Below are 27,989 nucleotides of genomic sequence, written 5' to 3'. Positions count from 1 at the left end.
TTTTTATTCCGTAGATTCCGACTTGTTGCACGGCCGACTGCTTGGCTTTAATAAGACGCCGTTTTTTCTACGAATGGGATGGCGAGGAGGAGACTATATAGATAAACCTCCAACATTGTATGAATTGAAGTCAACCTCGGTCGGACTCGAACTCGCAACCGATTGACGTGGCATCTGGGGATTAAACCACTACGCTATCTCGCCACACGTGAGTTGCGGGTATATTTGGCGATACTTGTGTCAAGAACTTGAGAAACCGGCCCCAATACATACACACGACAGTGTAGTATATGGAAATGAGGTATAATCGCAACAGAAATTGAAAATAAATTGCTGGTGACTGAAATATGAAATATAGGTGAAAGTTCAGTGCGTCCAAATGTCTTGTATGAACAGTAGGGTTATATTTGCACGCGATACAATAGCTATAGTCACTTGTGTAAAGCTCAGGTTCATGGTATTTATTGAAGTGTTGATTTTGGAAGGTAGGTAACGTATTCGTGATGTGCAAAACGTGAATACGCACCTCGCACTTGAAAAATATTTCATCAGTCGTGTCGCTTTAGTTAGTACAATTCGTGTGAGTTTGTTGCTAATATCCTCGTTCAGCTGAGGTTCTTTATCATAGAACGGACATAGTACAGATATCGTAAGGTGGTCAAGGAAATACACACTATACAGCCCTATTTTCAGCAACAAGCAGTCGAAGACATGGACACTGAGGTGTGTATCTCTGGCAAGTAGTCTACGTTCACGTTGAGAAAATTTGCTATTCGATTGCAGGCAGGAATGGATCCGTTTAAAGAGGATGATCGTGCAGATGCGTTTTCGGTACTCATGAGCTCCGCCAATGGTATGTGTTATTGAGAACTCCGATCGTTTTGTAGCAAAGGTGATATTTTTCTGCTCGGCATTGCAAATCTCGTTACGTCATGTATCGTGACCCTGTGTTGGGATAAGTCACTTTCGATCCAGTCATATCGAGTTATTGCTCATTTTGACTCGAGTCACCTCAAGTCAAGTCAGATTGATTTTTCCAAGCATGATTGAAGTCGATTATAATTCTGAATTGAGTAACGAATATATAGAGTTAATTACACCTTAGACGGGGTATTATAAGGCTCACATTTACGCAAAACTATTAAATTACCTCGGTAACTGCAAGTCAAATAGATGATAGAATATGACCTAGGAAAAAATTGATATAATGCACCACATTTAAGCCTGCCCCTATAGTTGGCAAGTAATATAAATATATAAATATATCAGATTTATATCTAACAAGAGGTTCGCTAAGGTGACCGCTCACTCATCAGTATAGTACAGAAATACATCGCTATAGATACTACGCTACTATTTTACGACAACACAAGTTCTAATCACTTCGTTTACGGTCTATGTATTCGTGACATAGTGACGGAGAATCAGTAAAATCCGGCTGTGCAATCATTGAATGACTGGTTGCTCACACAGGTCATACCAGCGCGTCGAGGTGGCGAGATAGTGAGTGGTATAATCCGCGGCTGCAACACCAATGGTTGCGGGCTCGAGTCCGACCGAGGTCGACTTCAGAATTCCTATACCAAGTGTTGAGGGTTTATCTAGACTCCTCCTCGCCATCTCATCCGCGTAAGCGGTGTCTTACAAAAAGCCTAGAAGTGGGACGTGCTATAAGTTACGGAAAAAAATGAGGAATATCGGCCTGGTGTAAATGACCATATAGTAGTCGACAAACACTATGAATACCACAAAAAAAACAGCGCGGCGAGAACGTATAGGTATAGGCACAACGGCTTAGTCGACATACTGAATATGTGATGATTCACGAGCATTTTAGAGGGAATGCCAGACTGAATGCGTACGTCGATGTTTGATATTTCTACATGCCCTAAAAAACATATGGTCAACATTTGTTAGCTTGACAAACCCAATGGAACAGCTGATCATGATCAAACACCGCTGATTGATTCAATTGTTCGTTGTTTGTTCAATGACTGTTAAGTGTTCAGGTGTTCAATGTTCACCCCAACTTCACCCCAAGTTATTTAAATTTTTAAAGCCTTCAACCATTGAATTGAATGCACATTGCAGCATGTGGTTCCGATATCAAATATTCCGTCATGTAGATATATGCCAACCTTATTTCCTCTGGGTTATGGTTACGTAATAGGGATGGTGTGGACGTGAGGTTCACGTTCGCGTTCTGTGTGTGAACCTCCGAAATTTAGAGGTTCACGTTCACAAACGAACCTTGGTAGGTTCTGCACTGTGAACCTTTTTCATATATTATAATTTTCATTGCATTAAAACATCTTTGGTTGAAATTTATTGCATTTCAACTGCAGGCCACTCTATGCATGGCGCTGGGAGCATGGAAATAATCAACACTAACGAGTATGCAACTTGACAATCTCAAAAATCTTACTTTATTTGTCATAAAAGCTTGCTCGAAATATCCAGCTTTCTGTTTGTGAATATTTGGTGACTCTATGCCAGTGGTTCCCAACCGGGGGGGAATTCCCCCCTTGGGGGGAATTTTGAAATTTTTGGGGGGGAATCTGGCTTAATTCTTTTAGGGGAATTCTAGCTTTGGCATTGTATTGGAAGATGCACTGGGTTCACAAGGTTTTTAGATTTTTATGGTATAGAACTGTTAAGTAGAAATTAGTTCTTCACAATTGTATATGTTTCTTTGGCGGATTTGAAGCTAGGTGTCAGTGTTGGGATGACTCGAGTCAGACTCGAGTCACCTTTTTCGTATGACTTGACTTGACTCGAGTCACTTTGCTAAAATGACTTGACTTGACTCGGCGTAACAGAAATGTGGATTACCTCGTGACTCGGAGCAAAATTCACGAGTCAATTTCAAGTCATCAAGTAATCGTTGCCGATAAAAATACTGTATCTTGCATATGTTCGGATTGTTCAAGAAACGCTGGTGTAACCCGTGAAAGCGACCAATCATTCAATGATCGTGCATTTTACTAAGCCTCCATTGTTCTCTCACAAATAAATTGACCACAAACGGCGTGATGGAAGCTTACAGCTTATTACGTTGTAAACTAGTGGTAAAGTATTTAAAAATATCCATTTCTGCTCTATGTTCTTATACCTTAAGCAAACATCTTGTTTTATTGAATTTGAATTCGAATATAGTTTATATACTCCTCAACCATTGGCGCAGGCTCGACTTGTATCATGTCAATATGTAAATGGGTCAAGGGTAATGTATTGCATCTTATCAATTCGTTTCTCTATTCTCTATTTTGGCTGGTAACTATAAACTGAGGCTACGTATATGTGAGCGATACAGTGCCTTCTTGGATGTGTATATTCAACTCTATATTTGTTCATCGATTCAGAATCAATGACCACTCGATCTGTATTTCAGACGGCTAGCAAAATGTAATGACGTATTCATGGCACATACCCCGAAAAGGCAACTTGACTTGAATTGTGACTTGCCTCCTGACTTGACTCGGTTTGACTCGAGTCACTTCTAAAAATCGAGTGACTTGAATTGACTCGAGTCACCTTCGAAAATCGATTGACCTGACTTGACTCGAGTCACAATGTGCAATGACTCGAAATAACATGACTCGAAGGTAGTGACTTGATCCCAACACTGCTAGGTGTATACCTAGGTGTACCTAGGTGTACCTAGGTGTACCTAGGTGTATACCGTAGATATTACACCCCCTGATAAAGTGGGGATCACGACTCACGAGTCGATTTCGTTGGGTCCGCGACAGCCTCTCGACCAAATTGCTACTAAGCAGGAAAACGTCAAGCCGAATTCAGCACAAAGCCGCTAGTGAAATTGTTCAACTTTTTAAGCCAACATATGAGCTAACGTGAAAAACATACCGTATCAAATTCATCGATTCAACTCAAGTACATATCGAGCGGACTTGGTGATTTATTTTTCGTCAGCGGCTACCCGACCGGTAAAATACAGGTCAAATTTGACTGTACTTTACCAAAGTTTAGTGCGGTCCTCATTCGCCATAGTTCGGACATATCTGAATATGTTTGGCCATTAATTGATAAGTCAACAAACGGTTGCGCGTTAAAAAGCACATTTTCTTATCTACAGGCAACTTTTTCATAGGGGGGGAATTTTAGCTCAAATATCGGCCAAGGGGGGCACGAGACGAAAAAGGTTGGGAACCACTGGTGTAATGTGATATGATACGTAAGACGGAAGACCCGATGTGACATAGTTATTAAAGTCCAGGCCCACAGCAATCTCACTACAGAAGCCGTTATCCCCAAAGCTTTAAATTAACTAACAACAATAAAAATATAGCGAAAAATAAACAACATCCAGGATTACAAATAGATAAATGAATAAAATAAGGTCATTACAAATATAATTTAATGATAGCTTGAGAGCAGAGTATCAAAACATTGTTTTTGAACTCCCAAGAAGATAAATTACGCAATTCGTTCGGTATGTTATTCCATATGCCAATATTATGCGTGATTGGATTTCATAGAAGACTGGTAGAGTGATTGGGTTATGTGGCACAGACAGAGGCAAGCTTTAGCAAAATCTTGTTTGGTAAGTATCCGAAGGTATATAAAATACAGATTATTCTAAAAATATAATAGCACTTGTCAATTCAAACTGTCTGGTGCACGCCGTGATAAAATATATCACACAAACAGAGGGTTATAATCTGGGTCCTAAAAGTTTTTTCGGAACAGGATCTGGTCTTCGATAATAGCTATATACCTGCTGTGTTGCTTTTCTGGCGTCGAATATTTCACTTGAGGATTTTCGAATTATACATACTTTTTAGTACGCGGGCCGTATTCAACATTTGAATCCATTCGCGGGCCACACTATCGAAAATTGGGATACTAAGCCGAAATTCGATATTGGTATTTGATTGTATACTTATATAGTCACCGACGACATGGAAATATTATATATGTATTTGTATATATGAAACAAACCAAACATAGATTTGATGATAATGTACACGCGTACATTATCACAGTGTGCACAGTGGTCCTCAACCGGGGGTACGCGAAGCATTTTTAGGGGGCTCGCGAAACTTTTAAATTTGCAAAATGATTGATAACCTAATTTGTATTATTTTAATTAGGGAAAGCATGAGACAGTTTCGCTTCATAATTGCTAAAACTGTAGGACTCACATCATTAAAATGGTCATCTGAGAGGAAATATCTGATTGTGCAAACTCATTTTAATTTTGAAATTCGCAATAGTCTGCCGATGCTAACGTAATGCTGTTTAGAGATGTTGAAATGTTGGAGCTAGCAAGGTCAAACAGGGTGGCATCGAAATGTTTTGAGAAACATTTTGGATTTGGAGTTGTCAGTCTCAGCAAATTAGTAAACTGTCGTTTGAAATAGAAATTCCTGATTTTGTTTCCTAATCTGTCTCAATGAACGAATTGAAACGTCGCCACGAAACCCATTTTCTTCTGTGATATAACCATTAAATAACTTCAAGATGAGATGCCAGATAGAATAAATGACTAGACTGGACGTGATATGTTCATTAAAAACTCACACCAAAAGCTGTCGTCGAAAGCGTGAAGCGTTAACATTACATTCGCCACCACCTATCTTTGTGGAAATGGATTTTCGGCACTGCAAAATTAGCTTCGAAATAATAAAAGTCTACCCAATTTCTACATATAGTATATGTATGTATGTTATTTTCAAGAAAAGTCATTCTCTATCTGTTTATCACTAGCCTACAATTAATATTTGCACAAGACAGAGGACGGTTGCACGATAATTGAGCTAATTTTAACGGAAACTTGAGGGCGTCCGCGGCGGCCCATGGCAGTCCAAAAGAGGTTCGCGATGACAAAAAGGTTGAGAACCACTGCTGTACAGTGTGGGGGCCTACTCTGAAAGATTCCGACGGTTTTCGAAGGTAAGTGTTTTCCAGAGAAACCACTGTCGGACAAATCCTATCACGATTCATGTAATGCAACGATTGGCACATTTTCCTAATCAAACCATATATTGTAGTGACTACTTTTCTACGTGTCTCGTTTATTGGCTACAATACCCGACATTGTGCCCTAGGATATACAAAGACTATGCACTGGAAATCCCGATATCGGCGCGATTTTTTTGCAACAAATTCAACAATTATTGCATTCGTAATAAAAGATCGCTCTGGTGTCGTCGCGACCTAAAATTATACATGCCATTCGCGGTATACAGGATTACGTAAAAGGGATGGTGTGAACCTCTGACAGGCTCAGGTTCGTGTGAACGCGAACCTTTTTGAAAGGTTCTGTGTGAACGCGAACGTGAACCTCATGACGTCATATTGCTAATTCCAACCCTACATTACAGTGAAGTGATAGTCTATAAAAATGTACATGATACCTAGCGATATAATGCCATATAATGCCATAATGCTGCAGTACATATTGACGTTTTAAACGTCGCGAAATGTATCAACTGAGGCAATCAAATGATATATTTATCCCATAAAATCAATATATTTCGTCGCTTTGTCAACAATTTCGACGAGAACTGCAAGGGAATAAAAGCTTACTACAGAGGTCGGCAATTCCCGGCACGCGTGCCAATTGTGCGCCTGCTAGATTTGTTACATCAGACAACGATATCAATTTCATTGATTGGTTGAATATGCATCATTCGCTGACTACTTATATGTAGTGTATTTCGCTCTTGGTGCTGTGTGATTGCGGGTCAAGCTCACAGCATAGAGCTTCCCTTGCAGTTCTCGTCGAAATTGTTGACAAAGCGACGAAATATATTGATTTTATGGAATAAATATATCATTTGATTGTCTCAGTTGATACATTTCGCGACGTTTAAAACGTCAATATGTACTGCAGCATTATGGCATTATATGGCATTATATCGCTAGGTATCATGTACATTTTTATAGACTATCACTTCACTGTAATGTAGGGTTGGAATTAGCAATATGACGTCATGAGGTTCACGTTCGCGTTCACACAGAACCTTTCAAAAAGGTTCGCGTTCACACGAACCTGAGCCTGTCAGAGGTTCACACCATCCCTTTTACGTAATCCTGTATACCGCGAATGGCATGTATAATTTTAGGTCGCGACGACACCAGAGCGATCTTTTATTACGAATGCAATAATTGTTGAATTTGTTGCAAAAAAATCGCGCCGATATCGGGATTTCCAGTGCATAGTCTTTGTATATCCTAGGGCACAATGTCGGGTATTGTAGCCAATAAACGAGACACGTAGAAAAGTAGTCACTACAATATATGGTTTGATTAGGAAAATGTGCCAATCGTTGCATTACATGAATCGTGATAGGATTTGTCCGACAGTGGTTTCTCTGGAAAACACTTACCTTCGAAAACCGTCGGAATCTTTCAGAGTAGGTCCCCACACTGTACAGCAGTGGTTCTCAACCTTTTTGTCATCGCGAACCTCTTTTGGACCGCCATGGGCCGCCGCGGACGCCCTCAAGTTTCCGTTAAAATTAGCTCAATTATCGTGCAACCGTCCTCTGTCTTGTGCAAATATTAATTGTAGGCTAGTGATAAACAGATAGAGAATGACTTTTCTTGAAAATAACATACATACATATACTATATGTAGAAATTGGGTAGACTTTTATTATTTTGAAGCTAATTTTGCAGTGCCGAAAATCCATTTCCACAAAGATAGGTGGTGGCGAATGTAATGTTAACGCTTCACGCTTTCGACGACAGCTTTTGGTGTGAGTTTTTAATGAACATATCACGTCCAGTCTAGTCATTTATTCTATCTGGCATCTCATCTTGAAGTTATTTAATGGTTATATCACAGAAGAAAATGGGTTTCGTGGCGACGTTTCAATTCGTTCATTGAGACAGATTAGGAAACAAAATCAGGAATTTCTATTTCAAACGACAGTTTACTAATTTGCTGAGACTGACAACTCCAAATCCAAAATGTTTCTCAAAACATTTCGATGCCACCCTGTTTGACCTTGCTAGCTCCAACATTTCAACATCTCTAAACAGCAATACGTTAGCATCGGCAGACTATTGCGAATTTCAAAATTAAAATGAGTTTGCACAATCAGATATTTCCTCTCAGACGACCATTTTAATGATGTGAGTCCTACAGTTTTAGCAATTATGAAGCGAAACTGTCTCATGCTTTCCCTAATTAAAATAATACAAATTAGGTTATCAATCATTTTGCAAATTTAAAAGTTTCGCGAGCCCCCTAAAAATGCTTCGCGTACCCCCGGTTGAGGACCACTGTGCACACTGTGATAATGTACGCGTGTACATTATCATCAAATCTATGTTTGGTTTGTTTCATATATACAAATACATATATAATATTTCCATGTCGTCGGTGACTATATAAGTATACAATCAAATACCAATATCGAATTTCGGCTTAGTATCCCAATTTTCGATAGTGTGGCCCGCGAATGGATTCAAATGTTGAATACGGCCCGCGTACTAAAAAGTATGTATAATTCGAAAATCCTCAAGTGAAATATTCGACGCCAGAAAAGCAACACAGCAGGTATATAGCTACTATCGAAGACCAAATCCTGTTCCGAAAAAACTTTTAGGACCCAGATTATAACCCTCTGTTTGTTACCGCAGGAAGGAGTAGCATCCGTCTAAGTCGCCGAAAGAAATCTCGCACTTACTCCGCCGGTGGCGGTCCAAGTTACACGGCTGCTGATGAAATTACAAAGCGGGGCGATGCAGTCCGCCTGACTTGGAAAAACATCAACATCAGTACGGAAACGGGATCTTCTCTCTTTTCAAGGGACAGGGAAAACGCACGGCCGAAACACATTTTGCGAAACGGTATGCTCTTAGCCAGACCTGGGCAAAGTGCGGCCCGTGGGCCATATGCGACCCGCGAAGCTATTCTGTGCGGCCCGCGAAAGGTTGCTTGGAATTCAAAACAAAACTTGCTTTTTGAATGACTAAAACCATAGGCTGTATCAAATGAACAGGAAATTCATTTACTCTGTAGCCTGTTCAATAATATGCCACGCTTTAGCTGCCTACGTGCCTCGCATGCGTAATCCAGATTCAAAATAAAGGCAATGTGGCAAAGTATGAGTAGCAACTGAAGTCACAAGAAATTACTCTTTCCATATATTTTAGTTCAAACCTTCCTTGTTGTCAGTGGTTCTCAACCTTTTTTTAGACACGCCCTCCTCAGTGAAAAATTTCGCTCCTCTCATATCGTCATATCGCAAAATCCAACCCGGATGCTAGCAACCCCAACAGATTGTTTGATGGCATGGAAGGTTATGACTGTTGATGAGAGAAATAAAAAATATGAAATTCGGTCTATATATAGAGAAACACGCGAGAATTGGAGGTGAATCGCTTCTTCGCGTCCTCCTTCAGATGATTTCACGCCCCCCCCCCCCCCCCCCCCCCCAAGGGGTTCGCACCCCCCAGGTTGAGAACCACTGCTTGTTGCCATCGTGGCATTACGCATTATACGGTAGGCCTATGTGTATCAATTTATTACGTAATACGCTTCCAGATCCCTAATTCGTAAACCAAGTCAATCAGTGCTTACGATTACTATATGACTCATCATATCTATCACCCATAAAGGATTAACGGGCAAGTCAAAAAAATAAAGCCGAAAACTGAGATTCGAAGAAGGTTTAGGTTTGGCATTTAGAGCACTAAATATTCGTCAACTGGAGTCAGGGGTAAGCCCGTCCTTTCAGTTTTTGCTGAGCAATTCGCCGAGATTAGGGATTTCAATTAAAGTCAGTCTTGTGACAAAAACACGAAACACTCGGTCAAGGGAGGGCGGAATTCAGAAAAACTGCAAGCATCGCTCCACATAAAGGTTATTTATGCTGTACATTACAGGAAGGCAGCGACCAAGAAAATAAGCTTTGTGCCATTGCATATACATTTCAGGGCAGTGGTTCTCGAACGGGGGACGTGAAAGCATCGGAAGGGTCGCGCGCAGCCAAAGTTTATTGAAAAAAAATTTTGCGCTCCGCGTGATATACCTCCAACTTATACTTATTGCTCTGTGTATTGTCCGACTTTGATATTTCAGAATTCTCTCATTAACAGCCACAATCTTCCATGCCATCAAACTATCCGTTTGGATCGCTGGCATTCTGGTTGCACTTTTTAATATTTTGTGATATCACGATGAGGAGGCGCGAAATTGTTCACTATTCTAAAGGGAGGCGTGCCTAAAAAGTTTGAGAACCACTGTTTTCGAGTCTTAATAGACAGGGGTTTAAAGATAGTTAAAACGCATCATGTTTAACATGATATTTACATGATTTCGAATCATGACGGCAAATAGATATTTTTTTAATTAACAGTCACTTTCTCATTACCTAATACCAACACATTCACTGAGCAGCATTTAGTACCAATATAATTTAGAAATAAAATTTAAATACGCTGGAGAATATAGCTAAATGTTTTCACTCGGCCCGCCAACGTATTTCTTATTTCTCATTTGGCCCGCGGAGGAATATAATTGCCCACCCTTGCTCTTAGCAGAAAGAGTGTGTTGTTGCTGTTTGTATAGTATTCATGCTGTTTGAAGTATCCATGCTGTTTGTCGACTACTATGGTCATTTACACCAGGACAATATTCATCATTTTTATTCCGTACCCGCCCACTTGTAGCTCGTAACACGGCCCACTTCTAGGCTTTTATAAGACACTGCTTACACGATTAAGATGGCGAGGAGGAGCTAAGATAATAATAAAATATTGTGCATTTACACCCTAAAGGCGGAACGCAAAAACACAACAGATACTTCAGAATTCAGAAAATGGGTATCTATCGAATATTTTACCGGACATTTTAGCAACGGAACAGGATTTCCTTATTCGTGTGTTTCAATTTAGTGTCAATTTGAAGCGATCAACATTATCAATCCGTATTTTTCTTTCTTCCTATAAAGTCGATCGCTAGTTTAGTTCTTTTGATTACCTTGTGGAAGAGACTGTTGTGATTGATCAATGTTGTAAACCAGCGGTTTACAAACTTTTTTAGGAACGCCATCCTTCATGATAGTGAAAATTTCGCGCCCCCTTATCGTCATATCCCAAAATGCAACTAGAATGCTGGCCGTCTCAACGGATAGTTTGATTGCATGGAAGGTTATGTTGATGAGAGAATTCTCAAATATTAAATTCGGACTATACAAAGAGCAATAACTATGAATTGGAGATAAATCATACGGAGCGCGAAAAATATTTCAGTTCACTGCAACTTTGCGCCCATCTTCAGATGCTTTCACGCCCCCTATAGTTTGACAACCACTGGTTTAAAGCACTATTGTCAATCATATGTGCCTACGTGCATATATATTCAAACAAACGTCCCTATGCGCCTACGTTTCTTCATACTGACTTTGTGCTTATTCCAGTTTGTCAAGCATCATTTGGATGTATAGGTTGCGTTCCATTTGTACATCGGTGTACCGGGGTTCTGTTTTCTTGTGAATGCACACTTGATTTTCTACAAGCATAGACTCGTACGGGTCGGTAAAGGTATACTTTTTCAATGCTGAGTTCCTCTTGTGCTTTTAGTCAGTGGCGTGGCCGATCCGGGGACCGTGACCGCCATTATGGGGTCGAGTGGTGCTGGGAAATCGACTCTGTTGAACGCTCTGACGTGGAGGCACCGACAAAATCTAAAAATAGAGGGAGAGGTACGCTTCAGAAAACTGTTCTGTTGTATGAATTACACGCAGTGTAATTAGGGTGTTAATTACTCACGTGGTTAGGTACTGATCATACCAACTCGGGAGTATTACAGATAGTCCATTGCAATGAGAGATAGAGATATGGATATAGTACTACGACCTTTATGAGCGATTACCGAAGCGAAACAGTTCGGCGTGCCTCGGAGTCGACTTTTATTGTATACGATTGTTCATATACCATGATCTTGTCAAATTATCAATCAAGTTTATGGCGTTTTCATCTGACGAGTGTCAGCCGCAAATATTCCGGTTTATTTCAATATGATAATATTTTATTCAATTTTATATTAAAGTTCTCTCCAAGAGTCTCATCAAATAGCACTATGTCGTCGACACGGTGATTTTGCTAAGGTTGTACGTCGGATGCTGTTCGATGTATCATATGAACTCATAATTATAACACGAGGCTCCGAATAAATTTTTCAGCTATAACTCTCTATGCCTAATGCGATGGGGAATATTTGCCATAATCTCAAGGTCTACCCGTATCAATGTCCACGCAGGCACACGTAAATAGAATATTTGAACTAGTTTATCGCATTGCACATCGCGTGTCTTATACACTAGTAAACACTGCATGTACACTGTACTTGTATCTCTGATCCGTGGTTGGTGTCTAATTGATACGCTGTGCTTCAACAGCCTTCGAGCTATACTTCATTATTATCAGTAACACAAATTCCAGAAATCCCCGAATCCCCAAAAATTCCAATTGCTGACAGTAAATTCAAAAACAACCTAACCGTTAACATCGCTGGTTAGCCCGTTTCCAACACAGAAAATGTCAAATATCTCGTGGTTTTATTGAACTCGGACATGTCCTGGAAGAGTCATATTTAGTCCCTAGACACTAAATTGTCACCGCAGTGCGGCCTGTTCTACAGCCTAAGACGCTTCATGTCAGCCTGGGTTCTTTTGATAGTATTTAAATCCTTAAGCCAATCGAAGTTACAATATGGCATCCTCTGTTTGTGGGTTGCCAATAAAACTGCACTCGAGCCACTGCAAAAACTACAACATAAGGTAGCCTACTCTGTATCATAGCTAGAGCCTCACAGGGGCCTGGTTGTCCATCCAACAAGTCGCTGCTGAAGAGATTCGGTGTCCTAAACATAGAAGATATGCGGAAACTTGAAATCGCCAAGTTTATGTATCAGTTCCACTGCGGTCGTTGCCCCGAATATTTCAAGGACTTTTTTACCTCGGAATCAAAAGCGCACAAGTACAACACACGCGCGTCCACGTCGTTCAAACATCATATGATCGACCGAAAAGATCATCGCTTCATCAAATATGCCGAACCGGATGTGTGGAACAGTATCCCGCCAGCCATCCGACAGTCGACGAGCATGTCCACATTCAAGTCCATCCTCAAGATTACCGGACCACGACTGACCTATCGATCTCGCCTTGCAAGACATGCCACCCCATTTTGGTCGCTTGCTTTTTTCTATACCATATTCTTTACTTTTCATTCAGTGTGCATGCCTCCTCTTTACATCGCCTAGGCCAAGGTGGGTGTCTGATTCCATAGACTACTCCAAGTCGCTTCGACACCTTCCTATCTTTTCATTGTATCGCATTTTGTGGTGTATTGAACTGATAAAATTGCTAATAAACCAATGATGATGATGATGATATAAACCTATCTTTATATTCCGTGGGCTGGGCATTCTTGATAACTCAGCTTGTACCGATTCGATCTACAATTTATTCGGAGATTTCTGTCCGCAGATCAAAGTCAACGGGAAAGTACTCGAGGACAAAATTTCCAATGTATCCGCGTATGTTCAGCAAGATGATTTGTTTGTGGGCGCCATGACTGTGAAAGAACATTTGGTCTTCAATGTGAGTTTACGGCTATCGTAGCCATAAACTATAGCAGACCTGGGCAAAGTGCGACCCGTGGTCCAAATGCGGCCCGCGGAGAGATTCTGTGCGGCCGCGAGAGGATGCCTGGAATTCAAAACATAAAACCTGCTTTTTGAATGTTGATGCGTGGACTAAAACCATAGGCTGTATCATCTGGACAGGAAATTCGTTTACTTTGAAGCCTGTTGATTAATATGAGACGATTACGCTGTACTTCGCATGCGTAATCCAGATACAAAATAAAGTCAATCTAGCAAAGTATGAGTAGCAATTAATGTCACAAGAAATCACTCTTTTCATATAGTTTAGTTCACACCTTCTTTGCTGCCATTGTCACATTACGCATTATACGGTCTGTATTTCAAATTGTTACGTGATACGTTTCCAAATCCCTAATTCGTAAAACAAGTCAATCAGTGCTCGCGAGTATTATATGACTCATCATATCTATCACCCATAAAGGACAAACGTGCATGTCAAAAGAGGAAGCTGAAAGCTGAAATCAAGGACAGAACATTAAGGACAAAAATGAATCACGTTCTTTCCTTTCCTTAGAAATTCAAAAAGGTTTAGAGCACTAAATATTTGTATACTGGAGTCAGACGTAAACATTTTGGTTTGTGCCGAGCATGTCGCCGAGATTTACGATTTTAGTTAAAGTAGGTCTTATGACAAAAACACGAAGACAGACACCCAGTCAAGGAAGGTGAATTTCAGAAAAAGTGCAAGCTTCGCTTAACATCATGGCTATTTAAGCTGCACACTGCTCGAAAGGCAGCGACCAAGACAAAAGGCTTTGTAGGCCTACTATCCCAAATACACTTCAGTGCAGTGGTTCTCGAACCGGGGGCGTGAAAGCATCTGAAGGGGGGCGCGAAACCGAGGTTAAATGAAAAAAAAATTCGCGCTATGCGTGATTTATCACCCAGCTCATAGGTATTGCTCTGTGTATTATCCGACTTTGATACTTCAGAATTCTCTCATCAACATCTATCACCTTCCATGCCATCAAACTATCCGTTGGGATTGCTAGCAGCATTCTAGTTGCTCTTTTTATTGTTTTGTGATATCATGACAAGGGGCGCGAAATGTTTCACTATCATGAAGGAGGCGTGCCTAAAAAAGTTTGAGAACCACTGTTTCAGTATCTTAATAATAGAACGTGGATACGAGTTTAAAGAGAGTTGAAAATGTATCATGTTTAACATTGTTTCGAATCATGACTGCAATTATATATTTTTTAATTAACCGTCAGTTTCTCATTACCTAACATCATCACATTCACTGAGCAACATTTATTAACAATTTAATTTAGAAATAAAACTAACATACGCTGCAGAATATAGCTAAAAATTTTCACTCGGCCCGCCAACGTATTTTCTACTTCTCATTTCGCCCGCGGAGAAAAAGAATTGTCCACCCCTGAACTATGGGAACTCAACAATAAACAGCCACTAACCACCAACTCAACAGCGCTATCTCGCGAAGGACAACCCCTATCAGCATGAAATTTTCACAACTGCTAGGTGTCGCTATGCTCAAAACGAAATATCACAAATCGTAGTTCTAGCCCGCAGAATTTGAATTTGGCAAGAGAAATAGTGCTCCGACACGCAAAACATGGTACCTAAAATTTTGATGCCCCTTTTCTGACCTAATGCCTGTTTTAGGAAGTAATAGGACGGTCCGAAAAGTTGCAAATTTTTTCCAAAAGGTTGCTATGACGTTCTGTGACTGATACCATGGTATACCTAGACAAAAATATTAGCAAAATATAGATCTCGATGTTGGCATTTCAAAGAACCATTCACGACGAAAATGTCGTACATATTTTTCGTTTTTGATAAAGCGATTTAACAAATTTTGCAATGCAGAAAAACGCTATTGAACATTTTCAAAGTAAAACAGAATACTAAAGGCATGCCCAGTGAAATAGAAATTTTGAAATTTCTACTTGATTTTGGTGAGATAAGGTCATGCCGTAGAGACAGAGATACCATGTTAATAATTCCAAACATAAAATAATAATCTGAAGATTTTGACAACTTTTCGAATTTCTTGCTAGTTCCATAAACGTTGCACACGATCATAAACTAGAAGGAGAGTCTTTGGAGGATTTGATGACAATAACCTAATTTTGCGACTAAAAAAGTTTCCATCTAATTGATCAAAATTCGAGGCAGATATTGGGGGGTTCTAGGACCAAGAGAACAATAAAATTTATATTATCGTAATCAGTACCCCGGTAGCTTTCGATTAATACCAATTTTATTAAACTTCGCGCTCGGCAAGTCGGTAAAAAAAATACCGTCAAATTGCCTTCATCCAAATAGAAAGTGTGACGTAAACCAATCGCAGCGAGCCTTGAGATTTGCTTGTGTCCACACCATTGCAGGACACTATGGTTTACCAATCGAATGTAAACATGGGATGGCATCGACATATTTTGGAAATTCGTTCCGCTTCGCTGAGGCTGTATTCAGAATTTTTTAGCGGCAGCGACTGTAGGATTTCTAGCAATCCAGAAGTTTTCTTCCATAGCGCAGAATCTACTGAATCTGGTCTTGGTTGAAAGCTACTGTCGCACTGATTCCCAGAATATTATTTAAAATATGGTTAACATTCGATAGTTTAACGATTCACCATTTATGTGACCAGAATGTCCACAATGCCCGTTTTACTTTGTATAAGAATATATTTTTTCGACAAAGTGCATGTCATGTAACTTTGTGATCACGACTTGACGAAAATGTTAGCTAGCTAGCTACTAGTCCACTAGCTAATATAGCTTTGTAGAGGACATTTTTGGATGCTGTGACACGAGATCACACAGTCGAGTTTTCAAGGCTTTCGCGGTGGTGGTGATATGATAGCATCTAAACCAAAATTCACGTTGATAGTTATAATATAGCTGTATGTGGTCTGACGCGACTAATTTTAGTCCTAAAAAAAGCTCACATTGCTCGACCCGAATAATTACAATTGGTATTCGATTCTCATGCGAATACTAGAATCATTGTGCTCAGTCGTATGGTTATTACAGCGCGGCTTACCAAACTGTGCATTTTTATCAGGCTCGTCTTCGAATGGATCCTGGTATATCTCACAACGAACGACTCGCAAGAGTAAACGAGGTCATGGATCAAATGGGATTGCGAAAATGCGAAAACACACTGATCGGAACTCCGGGCGCTTCCAAAACTATATCGGGGGGAGAAATGAAACGACTTAGCTTCGCCACAGAGGTGTGTAGCACGTACAGTGGTACCCAATCCTTTAGGGACAAACTCTTGGCGTGAAGAGTATGTATTCACACGCAACGGGTGGTGCACGAAGAGACAACCTACCTTAGAGTTATACTACGGGTAAAGTCAAACATAACCTTTTTTCTAAATGATGCTTGACAAATTAGATAAGAACAGATGGAGTACGTACGAAACGTAGGGAGGTGCGGAGGCACATACGAGGGATAACCGGAGAAAGTTATTGTTGCACTAAAATGGCGAGAAAGTTTCACTCAATTTTGGCAAAAGTTACAGTAAAATGTTGCATGTTCAATTTATGTTGAATTAATAGGGTATGAGATACCCGAAAGGCTCCTATGTATAACCTAGTTCCTGCAGAACTTTCAAATTTGTTGCTTTGCCATTTCACGGACATTCTGGCGAGACCACCAAAAATTATATTTTTTCTCGGTACGCAGCAAGAAAATCACGCATTGTGGTAATTGATTTACCCAAAGAAGCCAACCAGCATTTAGCGATAACCCCTCCCGCTAAAACAAATCAAATGACACAGCCGAAACCCCTAGGTCTGCAACTTGACCCATAAGGCGTTGTAGAAAAACTCACTCTTGGCCACTTTAACACAATCAATAGCCTGAATAAGGCGACCCAGCAGTGAAAATGTAATTTTTGGCGGTCACGCCTGGGCGTTCGTGAAAGCCGAATCTATCTACGCCAGAATCAATAAAGCGATCTATTTACATATTGTTCGGACACGGTCGTACAGGCAGCAACTTCTTGCTTGCAAGCCATTGTGTCATAGATAACACAGTGAGATCAGCTAACCAATCATACAGCTCTTTGTTAGGCAAATCAATTGAGAATAGAACCATACTGGAAATGGTTTATAGCATGTTTTTAAATAACAACTTTATATTTTGACGCAATATTTGATATAAGTTGCAGTAAAAATTGGTATGAAAAATAGAGTAAAGTTGCAAAAAGTTGCAGTAGAACAGTGGTTCCCAACCGGGGGGGAATTCCTCTCTTGGGGTGAATTTTGAAATTTTTAGGGGGGAATCTGGCTTAAATTTTTTAGGAGAAATCCGGCTTTGGCATTGTATCGGAAGATTCACTGGGTTCACAAGGTTTTTAGATTTTTATGGTATAGAACTGTTAAGTAGAAATTAGTTCTTTACAGTTGTATGTTTTTTGGCGGATTTCAAGCTATAGGTGTATGTTTAAATGCCTTCCGTATATATTACACCCTCTGATAAAGTGAGGCTCACGAGACGATTTCGTTGAGTCCGCGACAGCCTCTCGACCAAATTGCTACAAAGCAGGAAAACGTCAAGCCGATTTCAGCACAAGGCCGCTAGTGAAATTGTTTAACTTTTTAAGCCAACATATGAGCTAACGTCAAAACACACCGTACCAAATTAAGCGATTCAACTCAAGTCCAAAGCAAGCGGACTTGGTGATTTATTTTTCGTCAGCGGCCACCCGACCGGTCAAAAACAGGTCAAATTCGACTGTACTTTACCAAAGTTTTGTGCGGTCCGCATTCGCCATAGTTCGGACATATCGGAATATGTTTGGCCATTAATTGCTCAGCCAACAAATGGTTGCGCGTTGAAAAGCACATTTTTTAGTCACAGGCAACTTTTTCACAGGGGGGGATTTTAGCTCAAATATCGGCCAAGGGGGTCACGAGACGAAAAAGGTTGGGAACCACTGCACTAGAAGATCCCTTCAAACAGTTTAAAGCATCATAGTACATAGATTCTTAGTATCTAGGAAGCTGTCGGAAGCTGCAAAAAAAAGTCGCAAAAGTTGCAAAAACTTGCCCTAGTGATACCAATGCTTTGCATCTTAAATCAGTCAGAACTTTCTCTTCCACAAAGCAACCAAACGAGCTAAGCTAGCGATCGAATTTATACAGAGAAAGAAGAACGCCGATATATTTGCTCACACCGCGCGGTAATTAAATTGAATCGCACAAATAAGCAATGCCGTTCAGTTGCTAACTACTCCGAGTAAATATTCGTTCTCTACCCCGAGAATGTGGTTTCTGAATTCTGAGAAGGTTTTGTTTTCTCAATGCAAACTGATTTCGCTACGAGTGTGCACTGTGCAGCTACAGGGGCCTTCTTACCAAGATTGTCAGCAATGTGATTTGTGATAGGTAAATTCAATCCTAGTTTACTTTTTCAGACCTCCTTTTCCAATTAAATTTAAAAGCGATTTTGCGTTACAGCTTCTGACGAATCCCCCACTCTTGTTCTGTGACGAGCCTAGCTCTGGATTGGACTCGTACCTCGCGAAAGTAATTTGCGAATGTTTACAAACTGTTGCCAAGCAAGGTAATAATATATTCATAGTATGTTGGCAGTAAGATTTGCATTTCAACTCAATTCTCTGGAATTTGTATAAATGGTACTCCTCGCGGTATTAGATTCCCACCGTCAAAACTTGCAACATTGTTGTATAGTCACATTCAATGTTATGATGAGTCTGATATTGACAGTATCTCATAATCGCTCACAGGCTGCACTGTTTTATGCACCATTCACCAACCTAGCTCGGAGGTGTTTCAGCTCTTTGATAAACTTCTACTTCTCGCTCTTGGAAGAGTGATTTATCTCGGACCTGCCGAACAGGCAAAGAACTATTATGCAAGGTAAATGCTACGTGTTTTCATGTGTTAGCACGTCGGCTAAATTATATATCTGTATATTATATTTCTTATAGTTTGGGAATGCCATGTCCGCGAAATTTCAATCCAGCCGATCATTACATTATGAAGATCTCGGTCTTTCCGGGGAAAGAACGGCAATGCAAAGACAAAATTGCTGAAATCGCCGACCATTACGAAACATCCGACTACAAGAAGAAAATAGATGCTGAAATATCTCAAGAGATTGAAAATAATTATGAAGTTGAGCCAAAAGTGAGATGAATAAAATACGCGGGGGTGGATATTGCTTCAGCATTATACTGGCCTATGTTCTGTTTGATGTAGCCGATAGAGCAAAAACTATTCATTCCCTAACTTGCAATAGAAGCATTTGGCAATAGAAATTTGCTATGACGCTAAGGGCGTAGGCCTAAAATATAGTCTATAAAAGCCTGCATAATAATATACTGGAAAACTAGAAAGAAAATAGTTATTGGACGAATTTTAAAGAAGAAAGAAAATATATATAGTTCGTGAGTGCGTTTCATTTAGTGGATCTAATATTCACGCAGGAGATATAGGGTTACTTTTATAAGAAATATCGTTTGATTGAACATTTTAGGCTACTAACGGATATTTTAACTTGTGTATAGTAATCAAAACTAAGTATCTGATTGATATCTGACTGATTTAATAACGTGATTTTAGGCTTGACTCATTTTGAAAAGATTCCGCGTGATACAGCGATCGTCTGCTTTACTTGGACGAGATTTGCATATACTTTTGTTTTGATTTGCTTCTTCTACGTTAGCGCGCATCCTCATTAATGATAAATTCACACCAGATGTTTGTTTGTATTCTCTAATTTCGTTCGACTCTTGTATACTGGTTGTAGGCAGTATCTTTGGCACTCGAAGTCTCCTTAAAGAGCTGGGCACAACATTCCTAATATATAGTGAATATTCATTGCTTCCATATGTAAGTTATTTATTGTGATGCCGTTTGCTCTTTCGACAATTCCTCGTGCTTCATCGAAGCATTTCTCATACTCTTTATATTCCAGAATCCAAAAATGCAAGACCCTCCGCGCTATAAAGTCGGCGCGTTTCAACAATTCCACGCTCTCTTGGGGCGAGCCGCTATTGCACAGTATCGCGACCCTCTCGTATCTGGAGTTAAAGTTGGCCAAACCATCGTGAGTACATTATTATTCTCCATCGTTGATCAGTTAACGAAGTAACTCAGAGATATAGAGTAACTTATAATGTGGAATCAAAGCCACTTGTATATTTTCATTTGTGGGGAAAGCAATATGGGATGGTTTTGCATCATGGACATGAGCCAATTAGCTAGAAACTTCAAGCTGTGTATTTTGTATATATATCAAATATACCAGCACAGTTGGAATCAGTCGCGTCAACATATAAGGTACGCGACCAGGCTCTCATTTTACATACCAGAATTAATTCCATCCACCTTCAGACGAGCTTCTATTCGTCTTTCACTTGGCTATAAATCTACGACTTGCAGTTTGATCGAGCTGCTAATATTAGACATGCATGTGACTTGTTTGACTAACTAGTAACTACTCATGTTTCAATGAATACAAAGGCATCTCTTCGCATCGTCAAATGAGTTGCCACAGTGGATCATCTCCTTTATCATATCGTTTTCATAGTGTCTTCCACTGCCACCTCCACCTTCAACTTTGTCGCGAATCGCAGGCTCCATTCGGCAATCATCTGACTTCAGATGGACACATTTGCGTATATCAAATGCTCAATCTACCTTTGGTTAGCCCACGGTGGGTCAATTCAGATTGAAGTTATTTGGCCGTACGAAGTATAATGTCCAACTCCAAAACCTCCGTATCATAGTAAAAAGCCCAGGAAAAGTGTGATCCTCGCTCGACGTTGATGGCCTACGGTTAGATAAGAATGGAGAGAGAGAAAGAGAGAGAGCGAGAGAGAGAGAGAGAGAGAGATAGTATACCTGCATGATAGTAGAATTCATCAATGTCACTGATTTACCAAACATTCGGATAGTGCCGTTACAAGGTGGGGTATATTTGATTGTTCAGTTCAACTCTGCTACCCCGTTTCGACTATATTCGCTGCATCCATATGTCCTGTTTGAATACAATTGTGGATCTACGCCTTGAGTTTAGTAAGGTAACTGTGTTTGAAACTTTGAATGGCAGCGACGTGATATTCATTGTGTGGTAGTGGTTTCCCACGCTAATCTAAACTTCGATCATCTCCAAAGACCATCCGCATACATATCTAAATATAAGTATCAATTATACAGTGAGTAAGGTATTATCGTGCTACGATTTGGTACTGATTTGGAAGTGGGCACAGATGCGCTAAGGCTCAGTGTGTCAGACAATATCCCCGGCTATCCCCACCCAGCTGCAAGGATAGAGAGTGCGATCAACGAGGGAGCTTCCCGTCTGTCTGAAAATTTCCCCGCGCAATCTCGATGCAACCATTTTTTTTTTGCTTAAAGGCTATTTCAGGTGCATTTCAAACTACATCACTTTTTAAAAACCGGCATTTATCTGCAAATTATTTATAAACCTTGATTCGGCGTATTGCACTGACTAGTCTACTAAGAAACCGCGATATTTTACGTATTAGCTTAACCTGGTTAGTCGTTAGTTATTTGATGACATTATTCTCTTTGATTAACCATTTACTCTGGTTCCGGTGGACACGAAGTTGGTCATGATCACAATAGTCAATTCCGATGAAGCCTTGTTTTTGTCTTATGCCACATATTTATAGGCTAGCCACACTGGCTTTGCTATTTCGGCGTTATCGGTTTACGAAATAAGAGTCTCTCTCTCTCTCTCTCTCTCTCTCTTCCTCTCTCTCTCTCTCTCTCTTCCTCTCTCTATCTCTCTCTCTCTTCCTCTCTCTCTCTCTCTCTCTCTCTTCCTCTCTCTCTCAAAGACACCGTCTAAATCGGAGGTTTTTGTCGCACTTTATGTTATTTTCTTTTCAGGTCATAGCGCTCATAGTTGGCCTTGTGTATTTACGCACGCCGTATGGAAGTGGATACACGTATTCGGAAATTCAGAATATTACCGGAGCTATGTTCCTCGTACTCATCAACAACACATTCGCGTTTGTGTTCGGTGTGATAAATGTAAGTTTGGTCGGAGTTCACTTCACGTCTATCATTATATAATAGTGAACGATATTCAAATATTCAGACTTTCCCAACGGAAATTCCGTTATTTCGGAGGGAGCATTTTAACGGCATGTATAGCACTGGTGCTTACTACATGTCTAAGAATATCGCGGATGTTCCCATGAACATTATGTTGCCTTTGGTATACTGTGGGATTGTATACTTCATGATCGGTAATACATTCTGTTTCTTCTATTATAGCATGAGTGGAATATGAGTAAATTGCGGGGTCTAAAGTAGGATGGATTTGAGTCGCATGTAATGTAAAATCTAAGTTTTGAACAGGATTGAATTGGAGGTTTTATGAATGAAATTTACGTTCCTCACATCGTTCGTTTCAGGTCTGTATCCAGGTGTAGCAGAATTTTTCGTATTCTACGGCACGATCCTTATCATGATCAACACGTGCGTTTCTTTCGGATACTGGGTGTCTTGTCTTTCTCCGTCTGTAACGATTGCTTTGGCGATCTCGACCCCCATGGTTATGCCGTTGCTTCTCTTTGGCGGATTTTTTCTTTCTGCAGAGTAAGTTGCCTCATTTGCGTAACGTTACGATTAGGCAACTAGGCATGTCCTTAGTAATTACACTGCTCAACAAAATGAAAAAAAAATAATTAGTATAACATCTAGGAGCCGTTTCTGGGGTTTTCAAGGTTGTTTATTACGAATATCACATTAGTTTTGTCAGATTGGCTTCAGAAAAAAATATTTATGCCCCCAAAAAAGCTTAAAATCACTGTATTCACCCTTGGGTATTTCACTTGGTAGGAAGGAAATCTAATATTTCTCTACTTTTATACTGCGCATAGATAATAATTGACTATGATGAACACTCACACCGTTCTCAGTTACTCCATCAATATTAACATGACCTGATGCGAGAAATTTATTTGTTGAAAAGGAAGTTTGTCAAGCCTAACAACTGTACATTTGCACAATGGAAATAAATTTTCTTCTGTACCAAATGGTCATTCTACCAAGATGAAAGTGGAATATAAAGCTATCAAGTTTGTCCCTGGATAGCTTAACTAAAATACTAATATGCGTCTCATCTCTTTCCACTTGCAAATGGATAATTTTCAGTAAATCCAACAAAATGGGTATACCTAGTATCCATATTAAACGAGAAGCTTAAATCTGGAATCTTTGATGGATCTCAGATTCGAATACGGACTAAGGATTAGGATTACAATTTCATATTAAGAAAGTTGATCACTACAAACAATCCCTTCTAGGATGTAGCAAATAAAACTTTTTGGGAGGCCACAAAGCACCCAACTATAAACATTTGACCCCAAAATAGGTATCTGAATATGGAAACCTCGGAGAAAACATAAGCATTGAATCTCATTTCCTGTTGAGTCATCTTGATATATTTTCTGATAAAAGTGTTGATTAGAGGGTATAGAAAGGGGAAAGGTTCCACGAATACATCAAAACAACAAAATAAAGATATCAGTTCAGATGCGACGAACATATTATGGCAGACTATTGCTGGAACCTTTCGAAAAACTGCACTAAATTGCTTAGCCTACAACCGAAATTAGTACAAGAACCAATTTTTCTTTAGGATAAGTTATTAATATTATATTTCAACTGATTATTTTGAATTTAAAATAGGTGGTTGCCATAAAGCTGATTCAAATTATGCAACGTCATTTGAGTATATAGGTAAATACTTATGTACATGATTGAAGTGTATTTATGTACATTGTACATGCATGCTATCCGCGAAAGTCTCCAATTATGATAAATCTAATACACCCAAAATGAATTCTGTCGATATATTTTGGTTTAAAACAGTTTTCAGATATGTCAAAATGACGTAGATTGAATTTCTGAACTTTATAATACGACTGAGCCGATTTTTTATGTAGCCCATACAGCGAAAACATGAGAATTTAGTCAAAATAGCTGCATGGATTATCTCCAAAAATAGAACCAATTTGAAAATTTAACAATGGTCATATTCGGAATCAGTGCCTTCAGAACCCCCTACTTTGTCTTCCTAAAATATATGTTTACCGGTGTTATTATTAACTGAACACTATAATTTAGCAGGGTTGTACTAGGGTGGACTCCAGAATTCATACCAAAGTGTTGGAAGTTTATCTAGGCTAGGGTTACCAGATTTCTGTGACACAAATTCCGGACACTCTTTAGTGCCCACTAGAGGATTTCAAAATGAGTTATGACGTCACACTAGCAAAGCTTTGCTCATAGACCAGAGGTGGTCATGGTAACGAATTACGATCCGGTTCAGGAGTATGTGGCTGTGTGTTGAGTGACCGGGACCGAAACCACATTTTCAGCCCCTATCCACCCAACTAAACAATGATTTTGAGCCTACCATAGGGTAATCGATGCAACTTATGGGGGGTTGCTATATGAATTTGATTTCTATATGCATTTGTTCGCTAAGTTTTTTGAATAAATTCTGTCAATAATATTGGTTGTTACATATATTACTATGTATTTATTATAGTTATTACTCTCCGCCCACTTGATCAGAGTTAGCGGTAGAGCTGGTGGAGGATGATGAGTTCGAAAATACAGGGAGCGTAATTGTACATCGTTAGACGTTAAGTCATTTTCATGTCCCACCGCTAAGATTGTTTATCAGCCTTATGCCGGTGGCACCACGAAGCGTTATAAACACTCCATATCCAGTGGTTTCCAACCTTGTATATGGTCCCGAATCCATCTCCAATTTGAAAATTTTCCGTGGCCCGGATCAAAATTTGACGAGCTGAATACTAAAAGAAGTCAGCACCTTTGCCCGGACTTAATCACGGGCTATTTTGTAAGCTGATTACGTTCAACATATTCGCGAACCCCAGAATAAAGGCAAACGACCGCCAAGTGTGGAGCCATTATGTATCATTGAATAAAGCATTTAAACGGCCTCAACGATCTCTAGGAATATACCGTTCTCCTATAATTGCGATTACAATTAGGCTTCTTCCAGTAAATGAAGGTTGTTTTTATTTATATTTTATTGCACTTTATGCGAGGGCGGTAGTCCCCATATTAAAATCAATAAATGTGATGATAAATCGCGCGCAGCGCTAAGAAACATACCATGCATCAGCACATATACTCCCGAAAATAATGTTCTCATGCTAATTTACGAAAAAATTATGAGCCTAAGTCAAGTCTTCAAAATTCCGGACATTTGGCATATTTTAGAAATTCTTCCCGAACGCTAGTTCGAACAGTGAAATTCCGGACATGTCTGGGAAAATCCGGATGTATGGCAATCCTAATCTAGGCTCCTCCTTGTCATGTCATCCGCGCAAGCGGTGTCTTACAAAAAGCCTAGAAGTGGCCGTGTTACAAGTTTACGGTTACGGAATCAAAAATAAGTGATATGGGCATGGTGTAAATGACCGTAGGAACCTAGTCGACAAACACCATGAATACCACAAAAAATCACAACAGCAACAACAGCAGGGTTGTAACCAAGTCACAAGGTTCCGAGTTACCAGTACGAGTCCAAGTCAGCGAGCAGATGGTATAGTCCGAGTCATGGTATTAAGACTCGCGAGTCCGAGTCCAAGTCACTGTGTTGACCGCTCAGTCTCCTGTTAAGTGTTTTTACCCCATTTTATACCTCTGTTGGATGATATCGAAGGGTTCGCATTTATATTATACCAATTTTCCTCACTTTTCCAGCTTTTGGTCTCCTTTTCAAGTACCAATAGGCGAAATCCCAATAGTGTGTTCACGTTACTATTCTTCGAAGTTGCAATGAAATGTCGGTCTTGGCCGTCTGAGTCTCGAGTCGTATGACCTGGTTCAGTCTGCGCAATGACTCGAATCCAAGTCGAGTCAATACACAGATTGACTCGAGTCGAATCGAGTCATTTCTGTATTTTGAAAAAATGACTCAAGTCAAGTCTCGGCAATAGAAAATCGTGTCTCGAGTCGAGTCATGAGTCGAGTCATTACAGCCCGGTTGTTTAGTGACGAGGTTAATTTTACCACAGACAGAAGCCATCGAATACTAAATATATCTTGGATCAATAGGAATTAAGAAGAATAGGATCGAGGGGCTATATAATTATAAGGCATGGAATCTATGATGATATAAATTCTACGTTTTATCTTACAGTTCAGTGCCGGTCTACTTCATTTGGTTGAAATATCTCTCGTGGTTTCTTTATAGCAACGAGATTTTGACCATAAATCAATGGCAAGGCGTCACCAACATCAGTAAGTTAATGATTTACCTGTAATCATTCAATTTCCAAATTTCCGTTTTCTACATTTTAGCGTGCGACATATCACCCAACATTTGTCCGATATCGGATGGATCCGATGTAATCAGGCTAGCTGGTTTCAACCCGGTAGGGAAATTATATCATTTCACATGCCAAATAGTCATGAAATATCGAAGGCTTATAATCGATCATATAATTTTCCTACTTTCACAGTACTTTTATAGATTAGATTCTACATTTGCAGTAGCCGATCGGTGTGATGGGCCTGTTTATTCGTATCTACCTCAACTTACACTTCAACAGTTTTCCAATCAATATTACTAACTATCAACATTTTGAGTAGTTTCAAGTGTAAACTATTAAGGAGTTTATGGGATGTTTTTCATTGATATCGTCGCGACCGCAATACAGTATTGCTACCGCTTATTTCGACCTTTATTCACGATTATCGGTCATATGCAATACATTTCAATTCAACTAATTCCATTGCAGGATAACATAGTGATGGACGTTGGTTTGCTGCTTGCACTTCTAGTGATATATCGCATCCTCGGATTCCTCGTTCTCCTTTACCGAATGCGTGACAGCACAAGATAAATAAGCCTACATGGAGCCTATTTCTTTTCATGTCGTTCATGACTGATTTTATATCGGCAATCGGGCCCTATAATGGGAAGGATGGGTTAATCTGTCTACCTTGGGATATGATATATTATGCTTCCTAATGCTATATTGTGTGTATGATTATTTTGTAAACATTTGGCTCTGTCACGTTTCAAAGTTTCAGAAGTCGCATGGACAGTCTCTGGTTTTATCTTGGCCCATGTTTCCGGGGAAAAGGTACACGGATTATCAACCTGCACCCAATCGGAGATAGATACAAAACCCATATGTAACGTCTAGCACACAAGATCATTTATTGGAAGAAGAAGAAGAAGAAGAGTGGCGCCTATCACCGTTAGGTCCTGTACGCCACGACATTACTCAATTTTAATTTAGCAACAATTCGAAAAAATCGATCGCAACTCAGCACATATACCACGTATATTTCAAAATGCTT

The 27,989-nt window shown here is 39.8% G+C and overlaps 1 protein-coding gene and 1 long non-coding RNA gene across 3 annotated transcripts in view; both read left to right on the top strand.

Annotated features, from left to right (window-relative positions):
- LOC145454209 (protein white-like) lies at nt 1–27,984 on the top strand. Of its 2 annotated transcripts, XM_080332221.1 has the most exons (17): nt 1–208; nt 629–723; nt 784–853; nt 8,617–8,826; nt 11,563–11,684; nt 13,473–13,586; nt 16,685–16,855; nt 19,092–19,197; nt 19,382–19,514; nt 19,586–19,784; nt 20,575–20,706; nt 22,518–22,661; nt 22,729–22,879; nt 23,048–23,231; nt 26,821–26,921; nt 26,982–27,055; nt 27,422–27,984. In XM_080332221.1, the coding sequence occupies exons 2-17, from the start codon at nt 712–714 to the stop codon at nt 27,524–27,526; spliced, it is 2,028 nt and encodes a 675-aa protein (XP_080188347.1). In that variant the 5' UTR covers nt 1–208; nt 629–711; the 3' UTR covers nt 27,527–27,984. The 2 variants fall into 2 exon arrangements, with proteins under 2 accessions (XP_080188347.1, XP_080188348.1); XM_080332222.1 differs by lacking the exons at nt 1–208; nt 784–853 and having other exon boundaries at nt 253–723.
- LOC145454219 (uncharacterized) overlaps nt 1–27,989 on the top strand; it is a 161,087-nt gene that overhangs the window by 102,068 nt on the left and 31,030 nt on the right. The gene's annotated exons all lie outside the window — the stretch shown is intronic.

This window comes from Botryllus schlosseri, chromosome 13, assembly GCF_051294905.1.
Source record: "Botryllus schlosseri isolate E-star chromosome 13, Bs_hap1, whole genome shotgun sequence".
Classification (NCBI taxonomy): domain Eukaryota; kingdom Metazoa; phylum Chordata; class Ascidiacea; order Stolidobranchia; family Styelidae; genus Botryllus; species Botryllus schlosseri.
Note: the sequence above shows the minus strand (reverse complement) of the source record. Positions and strands in the feature narration are given on the sequence as shown.

What these genes read in the sequence shown, in the direction of transcription:
- LOC145454209 (XM_080332221.1), top strand. An exon ending in ACAAACTGTTGCCAAGCAAG is followed by an intron (nt 19,198 to 19,381) that starts GTAATAATATAT and finishes AATCGCTCACAG; the next exon opens with GCTGCACTGTTTTATGCACC. An exon ending in GGATTTTTTCTTTCTGCAGA is followed by an intron (nt 23,232 to 26,820) that starts GTAAGTTGCCTC and finishes TTTATCTTACAG; the next exon opens with TTCAGTGCCGGTCTACTTCA.